This window comes from Eschrichtius robustus, chromosome 2, assembly GCF_028021215.1.
Source record: "Eschrichtius robustus isolate mEscRob2 chromosome 2, mEscRob2.pri, whole genome shotgun sequence".
Lineage (NCBI taxonomy): Eukaryota > Metazoa > Chordata > Mammalia > Artiodactyla > Eschrichtiidae > Eschrichtius > Eschrichtius robustus.
Window position 1 is genome coordinate 143615378 of NC_090825.1, and position 13253 is coordinate 143628630.

The following is a 13253-nucleotide window of genomic DNA, read 5'->3' on the forward strand; positions in this document are numbered from 1 at the left end:
GCAGAACGTGCTAGGAAGCAACCTTCTTAGTCCTTCAAGCACGGCACGGTCCTCCAAGCAGCCTGGAATCGATCGTGATGGGATCCTGGAACTGAGGAAACAGATGTCCCTGGTGCCAAGCCTGAGTTATCAATCCCCAGTGCTGGGGCGTGAGAAAGCAACTCTGGCCAGGGTCTGAGTTCTTGGAAGATGGACTCCGCCTAGTGTCAGCCAGGCTGCCGTCTAGGCTTCCTAGAGAGCAGAGGCTCTCCCGAACCAGAGGGCCTCCATGCAAACCAGCTTCCTACTGCGCTCCTCCTCTCCCTGCCCTGGAAAGCGGTCTCTGCATTTGGCTGGCTTGATCCGCGTTGTATTTCTAGCCTCCCACCCTCCCCAGGTTATAGCAGCCGTGAACGATGCTACGTGACGCTGCCTGGTGTATGTTAAGCTATGAGGAGGGTAACTATATATTCCAAACGAGAGCACGCTCAAGAGTGAAAGGAGGAACGGGAGATGGAGACTAGGACATCCCTGGGCAAACTGGGATAGATAGACACCCTACACGTAATAGGTTGGAGCTTGACCAACAAAAGATGCTGCCCTCCTGGATGATTCTCTCCCACCGCCCCGAAGAAATGGAAACATTTGCTGGCACTTTACTATCATCTTGGGAGGTGAACCAGGAAGAAAGAGAAGCATGAGGTCAGGAAATCTTGAAGGCTACGCTGAAATTACAAATAAGCCTCAACATGTCCGTAGCTTGATTTTGTTTTTTCACGTGTACAACATTATAGTGGGTTGGCCAAAAAGTTCGTTCAGTTTTAAGTAAAAATAAAAGACACATTTTTCATTTTCACCAAGAACTTTACTGAAAAACGTATTCATTAACCAAATGAACTTTTCGGCCATCCCAGTATTTCAGCTTCTGTATGCCCTGCACTGTGCTCCCCACCAAAGTTTTGTTTCCATCCATCACCATACAGTTGACCCCCTTCACCCATTTTGCCCTCCCCCACCCCCCTTCCCCTCTGGTAGCCACTACCCCGTTCTCTGTGTCAGTGGCCTCATTTAGTAAGCGTTTATCGCTTGCTTGTGTCAGTATTTCCGGCTTCCCTCCAAGTGCTGATCTAGGATCCAGGCCACTCCTATCTTGTGACTCCATCATCTTGGGCTTTAAGAGAACTCTGGTTCTCTCTAGAGGCAGATAGGTAGGGAGAGCGAGCAAGCAGGAGATGGCACAGAACGTTTTATGGCAGGGGCTAGAAGCGGAGTTCATCCCACAGCATGTGTTCCATTGACGGGAACACTGTCACGTGCTCCCACATAAAACCAAGGAAGCTGGAAGGGAACAAGACACTGATACAGACAGTGACCATCAATCTCTACCACAGTGGTCACTAAGGAACAGTGTCAAAGGAGGAAAAGAAGGAAGACAAGCAATGGAGCAAAGAAAGTCCAAAGAAAGAAAGTGTACATTGGACATCATCCCATTGAGAATTTTTAAAATTAATTAATTTATTTATTTTTGGCTGTGTTGGGTCTTCGTTGCTGCACGCAGGCTTTCTCTAGTTGAGGCGAGCGGGGGCTACTCTTCATTGCCGTGCACGGGCTTCTCATTGCGCTGGCTTCTCTTGTTGTGGAGCACGAGCTCTAGGCGCGCAGGCTCAGTAGTTGTGGCTCCTGGGCTCTAGAGCGCAGGCTCAGTAGTTGTGGCACACGGATTTAGTTGCTCCGCGGCATGTGGGATCTTCCCGGGCCAGGGCTCTAACCCGTGTCCCCTGCATGGGCAGGTGGATTCTTAACCCCTACGCCACCAGGGAAGTCCCTCCATTGAGAATTGAAAAGGTGAAGTCATAATGTCACCTCTAAAGTCACCTCTCAAATCTTGATGATCTATAGGCATGCACAGGTTCCTTGGGCCACAGTGTCCATCATGTGCATGTCTGGTGGTGCATGACTGAGGCTTGCTGCCTGTAACTCTGCCCCTTTCTCTCCTATTCAGGAAAGCACATTAGAAAACAAGGGAGGGCAGGTGATTATTACTGGAAACAAAACCTTCAGTACATTGCAACTTAGTTTGCTTTCAATGGAATTCATTTACAGATTCAGTATTTTATGCATTTGATATCTTACAAATATTCATTGATCAAACTCTGCTCAAGATGCATTAGACAGAGCAATGAATTATCATCACGATAGCAGAAACTTTCCAGGTGTGTTTACCATATACAGAGTACTGACTATTCTAAGCACCTTACGTGGTTTGACTCATTTAATCTTTACAACAGTGTTTTGCTGTATTATTATTATGTTTTGAAATTATACCCATTTTAAAGGTAAGGAGACTGAGGCACAGAGAATTGAAATAGCTTGTGCAACTGTCACAGCAAGTAAGCAGCAGAGCGTGGGTTCTAATCAGGCAGTCTAGCTCCGAAGTTCTCAGTCTTAACCACTCTACCATGCAGAAGAAATCCCTGCCCTCCTGGAGTTTATGTTTTTCTGAGTAGACGGACAATAAACATAAAAACATTATATCAGGGCTTCCCTGGTGGTGCAGTGGTTAAGAATCCGCCTGCCAATGCAGGGGACACAGGTTCGATCCCTGGTCCGGGAAGATCCCGCATGCCGCCGGAGCAACTAAACCTGTGTGCCACAACTACTGAGCCTGCACTCCAGAGCCCGCAAGCCACAACTACTGAAGCCTGCGTGCCACAACTACTGAAGCCCGTGCTCCTAGAGCCCGTGCTCCACAACAAGAGAAGTCACCACAATGAGAAACCCATACACCGCAATGAAGAGTAGCCCCTGCTTGCCACAACTAGAGAAAGCCCGCGCACAGCAATGAAGACCCAACGCAGCCAAAAATAAATATATAAATTTATTTTTTTGAAAAAACATTATATCATTTTAGAGGGTGATAAGTGCTTTGAAGAAAGTAAAGCACAACAAAGAGATACAGGATTGGGACACCTCAGACCCACATGTCCCAGTGCCCCTGGCTCACAGATTCTTCCTTAAATGAAAACTGCCCTCCGTACTTCCGTGGAGGGACTCTGAGGAGCCGGCCAAAATAGATGTTTTCCCTCTCCTCTGACAAATACCTTTTCCCAGAGTCATTTGATCGGTTGGACAGCAAGCACTGCTGCTGGTCCTAAGCCATTTCTGTGCCCCTGGGCTGGGCAGCCAGTTCAGCAAGAGATGACTGATGCCCAAATTAATAATGAGCGATGGGAGGATTAACCAAGATGGCGGAGTAGAAGGACGTGCTCTCACTCCCTCTTGTGAGAGCACCAGAATCGCAACTGGCTGCTGGACAATCATTGACAGGAAGACCGTGGACTTCACCAAGGAGGATACCCCACGTCCAAGGACAGAGGAGAAGCCACAGTGAGACGGTAGGAGGGGCGCAATCAGAGTAAAATCAAATCCCATAACTGCTGGTTGGGTGGCTCACAGACTGGCGAGCACTTATACCACAGAAGTCCACCCACTGGAGTGAAGGTTCTGAGCCCCACGTCAGGCTTCCCAACCTGGGGATCCGGCTACGGGAGGAGGAATTCCTAGAGAATCAGACTTTGAAGCCTAGTGGGAATTGATTGCAGGACTTTGACAGGACTGGGGGAAACAGAGACCCCACTCTTGGAGGGCACACACAAAGTAATGTATGCATCGGGACCCAGGGGAAGGAGCAGTGACCCTGGGGGAGACTGAACCAGACCTACCTGCTGGTGTTGGGGGGTCTCCTGCAGAGGCGAGTGGTGGCTCTGTTTCACCGTGGGGATAAAGACACTGGCAGCAGAGGTTCTGGGAAGTTCTCCTTGGCGTGGGCCCTCCCAGAGTCTGCCATTAACCCCACCAAAGAGCACGGGTAGGCTCCAGTGTTGGGTTGCCTCAGGCAAAACAACCAACAGGGAGGGAACCCAGCCCCACCCATCATCAGTCAAGTGGATTAAGGTTTTACTGAGCTCTGACCGCCACAGCAACAGTCAGCTCTACCCACCACCAGAGCCTCCCATCAAGCCTCTTAGATAGCCTCAACCACCAGAGGGCAGACAACAGAAGCAAGAAAAACTACAGTCCTGCAGCCTGTGGACCAAAAACCACAGTTACAGAAAGATAGAGAAGATGAAAAGGCAGAGGGCTATGTACCAGATGAAGGAACAAGAAAAAACCCCAGAAAAACAACTAAATGAAGTGAAGATAGGCAACCTTCCAGAAAAAGAATTCAGAATAATGATAGTGAAGATGATCCAGGACCTCGGAATAAGAATGGAGGCAAAGATTGAGAAGATGCAAGAAATGATTAACAAAGACCTAGAAGAATTAAAGAACAAACAAACAGAGATGACCAATACAATAACTGAAATGAAAACTACACTAGAAGGAATCAATAGCAGAATACCTGAGGCAGAAGAACGGATAAGTGACCTGGAAGACAGAATGGTGGAATTCACTGCTGCGGGACAGACTACAGAAAAAAGAATGAAAAGAAATGAAGACAGCCTAAGAGACCTCTGGGACAACATTAAACGCAACAACATTCGCATTATAGGGGTCCCAGAAGGAGAAGAGAGAGAGAAAGGACCAGAGAAAATATTTGAAGAGATTATAGTTGAAAACTTCCCTAACATGGGAAAGGAAATAGCCACCCAAGTCCAGGAAGCGCAGAGAGTCCCATACAGAATAAACCCAAGGAGAAACACGCCGAGACACATAGTAATCAAAGTGGCAAAAATTAAAGACAAAGAAAAATTATTGAAAGCAGCAAGGGAAAAACGACAAATAACGTACAAGGGAACTCCCATAAGGTTAACAGCTGATTTCTCAGCAGAAACTCTGCAAGCCAGAAGGGAGTGGCATGATATATTTAAAGTGATGAAAGGGAAGAACCTACAACCAAGATTACTCTACCCGGCAAGGATCTCATTTAGATTTGATGGAGAAATCAAAAGCTTTACAGACAAGCAAAAGCTAAGAGAATTCAGCACCACCAAACCAGCTCTACAACAAATGCTAAAGGAACTTCTCTAAGTGGGAAACACAAGAGAAGAAAAGGACCTACAAAAACAAACCCAAAACAATTAAGAAAATGGTCATAGGAACATACATATCGATAATTACCTTAAACGTGAATGGATTAAATGCCCCAACCAAAAGACATAGACTGGCTGAATGGATACAAAAACAAGACCCGTATATATGCTGTCTACAAGAGACCCACTTTAGACCTAGGGACACATACAGACTGAAAGTGAGGGGATGGAAAAAGATATTCCATGCAAATGGAAATCAAAAGAAAGCTGGAGTAGCTATACTCATATCAGATAAAATAGACTTTAAAATAAAGAATGTTACAAGAGACAAGGAAGGACACTACATAATGATCCAGGGATCAATCCAAGAAGAAGATATAACAATTATAAATATATATGCACCCAACATAGGAGCACCTCAATACATAAGGCAACTGCTAACAGCTATACAAGAGGAAATCGACAGTAACACAATAATAGTGGGGGACTTTAACACTTCACTTACACCAATGGACAGATCATCCAAAATGAAAATAAATAAGGAAACAGAAGCTTTAAATGACACAATAGACCAGATAGATTTAATTGATATATATAGGACATTCCATCCAAAAACAGCAGATTACACGTTCTTCTGAAGTGCGCACGGAACATTCTCCAGGATAGATCACATCTTGGGTCACAAATCAAGCCTCAGTAAATTTAAGAAAATTGAAATCATATCAAGCATCTTTTCTGACCACAACGCTATGAGATTAGAAATGAATTACAGGGAAAAAAACGTAAAAAAGACAAACACATGGAGGCTAAACAATACGTTACTAAATAACCAAGAGATCACTGAAGAAATCAAAGAGGAAATCAAAGAATACCTAGAGACAAATGACAATGAAAACACGACGACCCAAAACCTATGGGATGCAGCAAAAGCGGTTCTAAGAGGGAAGTTTATAGCTATACAAGCCTACCTCAAGAAACAAGAAAAATCTCAAGTAAACAATCTAACCTTACACCTAAAGAAACTAGAGAAAGAAGAACAAACAAAACCCAAAGTTAGCAGAAGGAAAGAAATCATAAAGATCAGAGCAGAAATAAATGAAATAGAAACAAAGAAAACAATAGCAAAGATCAATAAAACTAAAAGTTGGTTCTTTGAGAAGATAAACAAAATTGATAAGCCATTAGCCAGACTCATCAAGAAAAAGAGGGAGAGGACTCAAATCAATAAAATCAGAAATGAAAAAGGAGAAGTTACAACAGACACCGCAGACATACAAAGCATCCTAAGAGACTACTACAAGCAACTTTATGCCAATAAAATGGACAACCTGGAAGAAATGGACAAATTCTTAGAAAGGTATAACCTCCCAAGACTGAATCAGGAAGAAACAGAAAATATGAACAGACCAATCACAAGTAATGAAATTGAAACTGTGATTAAAAATCTTCCAACAAACAAAAGTCCAGGACCAGATGGCTTCACAGGTGAATTCTATCAAACATTTAGAGAAGAGCTAACACCCATCCTTCTCAAACTCTTCCAAAAAATTGCAGAGGAAGGAACACTCCCAAACTCATTCTATGAGGCCACTATCACCCTGATACCAAAACCAGCCAAAGACACTACAAAAAAAGAAAATTACAGACCAATATCACTGATGAATATAGATGCAAAAATCCTCAACAAAATACTAGCAAACAGAATCCAACAACACATTAAAAGGATCATATACCACGATCAAGTGGGATTTATCCCAGGGATGCAAGGATTCTTCAATATACGCAAATCAATCAATGTGATACACCATATTAACAAATTGAAGAATAAAAACCATATGATCATCTCAATAGATGCAGAAAAAGCTTTTGACAAAATTCAACACCCATTTCTGATAAAAACTCTCCGGAAAGTGGGCATAGAGGGAACCTACCTCAACATAATAAAGGCCATATATGACAAACCCACAGCAAACATCATTCTCAATGGTGAAAAACTGAAAGCATTTCCTCTAAGATCAGGAACGAGACAAGGATGTCCACTCTCACCACTATTATTCAACATAGTTCTGGAAGTCCTAGCCACGGCAATCAGAGAAGAAAAAGAAAGAAAAGGAATACAAATTGGAAAAGAAGAAGTAAAACTGTCACTGTTTGCGGATGACATGATACTATACATAGAGAATCCTAAAACTGCCACCAGAAAACTGCTAGAGCTAATTAATGAATATGGTAAAGTTGCAGGATACAAAATTAATGCACAGAAATCTCTTGCATTCCTATACACTAATGATGAAAAATCTGAAAGAGAAATTATGGAAACACTCCCATTTACCATTGCAACAAAAAGAATAAAATACCTAGGAATAAACCTACCTAGGGAGACAAAAGACCTGTATGCAGAAAACTATAAGACACTGATGAAAGAAATTAAAGATGATACCAACAGATGGAGAGATATACCATGTTCTTGGATTGGAAGAATCAACATTGTGAAAATGAGTATACTACCCAAAGCAATCTACAGATTCAATGCAATCCCTATCAAATTACCAATGGCATTTTTTACGGAGCTAGAACAAATCATCTTAAAATTTGTATGGAGACACAAAAGACCCCGAATAGCCAAAGCAGTCTTGAGGCAAAAAAATGGAGCTGGAGGAATCAGACTCCCTGACTTCAGACTCTACTACAAAGCTACAGTAATCAAGACAATATGGTACTGGCACAAAAACAGAAACATAGATCAATGGAACAAGATAGAAAGCCCAAAGCCCAGAGATTAACCCACGCACCTATGGTCAACTAATCTATGACAAAGGAGGCAAAGATATACAATGGAGAAAAGACAATCTCTTCAATAAGTGGTGCTGGGAAAACTGGACAGCTACATGTAAAAGAATGAAATTAGAATACTCCCTAACACCATACACAAAAATAAACTCAAAATGGACTAGAGACCTAAATATAAGACTGGACACTATAAAAGTCTTAGAGGAAAACATAGGAAGAACACTCTTTGACATAAATCACAGCAAGATCTTTTTTGATCCACCTCCTAGAGTAATGGAAATGAAAACAAAAATAAACAAGTGGGACCTAATGAAACTTCAAAGCTTTTGCACAGCAAAGGAAACCATAAACAAGACGAAAAGACAACCCTCAGAATGGGAGAAAATATTTGCAAACGAATCAACGGACAAAGGATTAATCTCCAAAATATATAAACAGCTCATTCAGCTCAATATCAAAGAAACAAACACCCCAATCCAAAAATGGGCAGAAGACCTAAATAGACATTTCTCCAAAGAAGACATACAGACGGCCACGAAGCACATGAAAAGATGCTCAACATCACTAATTATTAGAGAAATGCAAATCAAAACTACAATGAGGTATCACCTCACTCCTGTTAGAATGGGCATCATCAGAAAATCTACAAACAACAAATGCTGGAGAGGGTGTGGAGAAAAGGGAACCCTCTTGCACTGTTGGTGGGAACGTAAATTGATACAGCCACTATGGAGAACAATATGGAGGTTCCTTAAAAAACTAAAAATAGAATTACCATATGACCCAGCAATCCCACTACTGGGCATATACCCAGAGAAAACCGTAATTCAAAAAGACACATGCACCCGAATGTTCATTGCAGCACTATTTACAATAGCCAGGTCATGGAAGCAACCTAAATGCCCATCGAAAGATGAATGGATAAAGAAGAAGTGGTACATATATACAATGGAATATTACTCAGCCATAAAAAGGAACGAAATTGAGTCATTTGTTGAGACGTGGGTGGATCTAGAGACTGTCATACAGAGTGAAGTAAGTCAGAAAGAGAAAAACAAATATCGTCTATTAATGCATGTATGTGGAACCTAGAAAAATGGTACAGATGAGCCAGTTTGCAGGGCAGAAGTTGAGACACAGATGTAGAGAATGGACATATGGACACCAAGGGGGGAAAACTGCGGTGAGGTGGGGATGGTGGTGTGCTGAATTGGGCGATTGGGATTGACATGTATACACTGATGTGTATAAAATTGATGCCTAATAAGAACCTGCAGTATAAAAAAACAAACAAAACAACTAATACTAAACTTTCACTGGGTTATTTGTATGGAAATATGTTAATATAAATGTTTCAGACATTACATGAAATTTCTAAAAATCTTAGATTTGTATTTGTATGGAAATATGTATGGAAATATGTTAATATAAATGTTTCAGACATTACATGAAATTTCTAAAAATCTTAGATTTGCATTTGTATGGAAATATGTATGGAAATATGTTAATATAAATGTTTCAGACATTACATGAAATTTCTAAAAATCTTATATGTTCTGGTATAATGTTATAAGTAATAATCCTAGTTATTACTTTAAAATGTGTATCTCAGAAATAACTAATTCTCTTGTCAACTGCATTATTATGAACTTTCATCAAATCTTTAACCGTGGTCATTTTTAAGTCTTTTGTCATTTACAGACAGTTCTGGGTGTACTCTGATGATTCTGCAAATATGTTCCTATAAAAGGGTTTCATCTTCAAGAAATTCATGGAAAAGACTCTGACAAGTACAGGTTTCTGGTAACTGACTGTACTGCTGAACTGAATGAATAAGCATTTTCAGAACTCTAATGAAAAACTGATGAACTCATAAAAGTGCTAACAAAAGATCAAGATGAAAAAAAAAAATTAATTACATGGGACTGAGTGAACTGATGAGGATGAGTATAATTTTTGTGACTTTCTGTCTGAATTTAAAAAAAAAAAAATCCCACAAGGACTCAGAGGCAAAGAATATACAAATCAATTTTCACTGCAAAGTAAAGGAGCTGTTACAGTGGAGGATTACTGGACTGAATGTCAATATTATGACATAGTATGAGTGTGTTTCACGTTTGGTAATTGCAATCATTGTTGCTTTTGTTGTGGTCATCCATGTACAATACTTGGTGTCAGTCTATTTATCTCTTGTAAAAATAAAATACAGTGTGTGTGTGTGAAAAAAAAAAAAAAATAATAATGAGCGATGGCCCCATGCAAGTAATCACCTTCCCCCAACTTTTCCTCATGGGAGTGATAACCTGGACCCCAAATGAAGTATATTCTTCTCACCTCGGCACCAAGGAAGTTACACTCATTTCTCTGGCTGACAGCAGTTTGTAGACATGGGTCTGGGTAGTCGGACATTTACGAGGTTGCTAAGGAACAAATGCTCTGGTTACAAAGGGCTCCGAAAGGAGCATCGGTTTGTCATATCACTTCAAATCATTTATTTTATCCCATAAAGACAGCTGCAACCAACGGGCTGTGGGGTAGAGGGAAGCTAAATACAAACATTCGTTTCCTGAGAGATGGAGGAAATTTCCACTTCCTACGCAACGTCCCTTCCCAGGCCCCCAGATACAAAAACTAGAACCATGTGCTTCTCTTCTGCGATCCTTGTGATTTGCAAATAAGTGACTCGGAGTCACAAGGTACTTAATAAAATGGTGATTATCTTCCAGGCACTGCCCTAAGCATTATCTCATGTCATCCTTATAACATCCCCAAAAGATGGGTGTTATTATTCCCTAGTATGCAAACCAGGAAGAGGGTAAAAGATTCACCTAACTTCAAACAGTAGCAAATGACAGTCAGATTTCAAACCCAGGTCTGTCTGACAGCAAAACCTTTGTACCTAAGCTTATAGACTCTTTTGGTTTCAATTATCACATTTCAGATGGGAAAAACTGGCAATTCTGCTGATGAGGAAGTCGCATTAGTAGATTTCCTGGAGTTTCATTCTTTGAAGTTCGTGAAAGGGGTTACAGTGGATGTCAGTAACCCATATAACCCTTTTTATGGCGGGGAAAGTGGTGAGAGAGAGCTTAATCCCACAGTGGTGGTTTTTATCTGCTAAAGACCTACACCTTGAATGTTCTCTGGAAGTCGCGGTGCAAATGATTTTCCTGTGGAATGATTTTGCAAGAGTTCGCGAGATGATTGCATTTCTACTGGGGTCTTGATTTTCTCATCAACAAGTAAGAAACATGGGTGCCCTCTTTGCCTTTCCCTTCATCCCCTCTGTCCAGCCCATGGTCAAGCCCTGTCCTCTCTTCCCTAGAAATGTTCCTGCAAAGTTGTCCCCTTTTCTCATTCACTGTCCTAATCAAGACGCCTGTCACCTCACACTTGGGTTTCTGCAATTGCTTGCTAACTGGTCTTTCTGCTTCCTTTCATTCCCTCTTCTAGAACATCTCATAGGCTGCCTGCAAATGAATTCCTCAGAACATTCCTCCCATCACGTCGTCAGTCACTGCTCAAGGATCTTCTGTGGCTCCCACTTGCCTGCCGCACGATTTCACCATTCCCTGGGACAGGCCCCCTTGGATCACACTTGCTCTCCCATTCCCCTCACCCCATTCCCGGTTGCCTTCACCCACCACTCTGTCTCCCACTGATTGCTTCCAGTTCTGAGCCTGGTTTCCATTGAAACAGAGTTTCATAGTTAATTGCTGGTCCATGGGAGGCCAGGCACTGTGAGGGCACTGCACCTAAACAGATCTAGGTCCAAATTTTTGCTTGCTCACTTGGTCCCTGGGTGACTTTTGATACGTTGCTGGACTTCTCTGAGCCTCAGTTTTCTTATCTGTAAAATAAGATACAAATAGTGCCGATCTTACAGGGGTTTTGCAAGAGTTGAATGAAATGAGGATGACGATGGTGGTGGTGATGACAGCTCACGTGTATTTTGTGTTTGCTTTGTGCCAGGCACTGTTATCAATATGATCTTATTTCTCACAACAACCTATAACATAGGGACTGTTATTTTCAGTTTTGCAGATGGGAAAATTGAGGGAGGGACAGGTGAAGCTAAAAAGTTCCAGATTCTCTCCCAGGTAGTCTGACTCCTTAGCCCTCTTTTCTTAACTACTCTGATATACCACCTTCCTTTAGTGAATGATCAGTCAATGGTATCTGGTAACATAGGTTCATAATTCTTTACCTGAAACTCTTGAGTGCCACATGCAATTTGGAATTCAGAATTGGGGGAATTATTAAAAAGTTATATTGGCATATGCTATGTATTCTATAACACCCCAGTAGGGACTGGAGCAAAAACCCATCTCTCTCTCTCTCTCTCTCTCTCTCTCTCTCTCTCTCTCTCTCTCTCTCTCTCACACACACACACACACACACACACACAGAAAAAAAAACATAAAAGCTGAAAAGAGATTATGGCCTTATAGTCATAAAACTATTGGCAACAATTATAATAAATGGTGACTGTTATTATTACAACTTTCATGACTCTTGTTTTACTTATAATCAAATGAGCTTATAGTAAAATGTACTCAGAAGTATCTCTCAGTTAACTAATGGGGCTGGAGGGGAAGGTGCTTGTTATGGGACCAGGTCTGCACCCTGTGTCACATGCTCTCTTCTTTTCCCAGTATGACTTCATGGAGCGTCTGGATGGGAAGGAGAAATGGAGTGTGGTCGAGTCACCCAGGGAACGCCGGAGCATACAGACCCTGGTTCAAAACGAAGCCGTGTTTGTCCAGTACTTGGATGTGGGCCTGTGGCACCTGGCCTTCTACAATGACGGCAAAGACAAAGAGATGGTTTCCTTCAACACTGCAGTCTTAGGTAGGTACGGGATCTCTGAGGTGATATGTCATGAAGGAAAGGAAGGAAGTGTCTGGCTTCTCTGTTGAAGGCACATCTTCCAAGGTGGTCCTACTGTGTAGGAGACCAAACCAGCATCCTTAATTTAGGGTTCATAGTATCATCCACCTAAAACTAGCCCTGGTTAAAATATGAATGCTACTTAAATCATGAAAAAGCCACTGTGAGTACCAGGGATTGAGTTGCAGTGAAGAGCTTGGGTCCAACCACCTGGCTCAAGCCCTGGCCACACAACCTAGGCAAATCATTGGACTTTTGTCAGCCTCAGTTCCTCATGGTAAAATAGAACTAACCAGTCCCTCCTTATACTGCTACTGTAAGGAGTAAATAAAATAAGTTACGGGTATAAATCCCTAAACAGCCAGTAAATACTGACCGTTTGTGTCAGGTCACAATTTTTCTCAAAAATCAAGGAAAGCTCAAACTAAATTTTTTTTAAAAACCTGAAAAATAAATCAGGAAAAGGATATAACCATAAGAAAGAAATCATATCTTTGTTCCCAGATTGGTAAATCTCAAAAAGCTTTAATTAAGCACTTGTCATTTGGGGCATGTTTTATA

The 13253-nt window shown here is 41.8% G+C and overlaps 1 protein-coding gene across 5 annotated transcripts in view; it reads left to right on the plus strand.

Moving 5' to 3' along the window:
- Nucleotides 1-13253, plus strand: part of TENM2 (teneurin transmembrane protein 2) — a 998704-nt gene that overhangs the window by 799181 nt on the left and 186270 nt on the right. For all 5 annotated transcript variants that reach the window (XM_068536332.1, XM_068536333.1, XM_068536336.1 and 2 more), the window contains one exon: nt 12458-12653. In XM_068536332.1, the coding sequence (XP_068392433.1) occupies nt 12458-12653 (196 nt within the window). The remainder of the gene's footprint in view (nt 1-12457; nt 12654-13253) is intronic.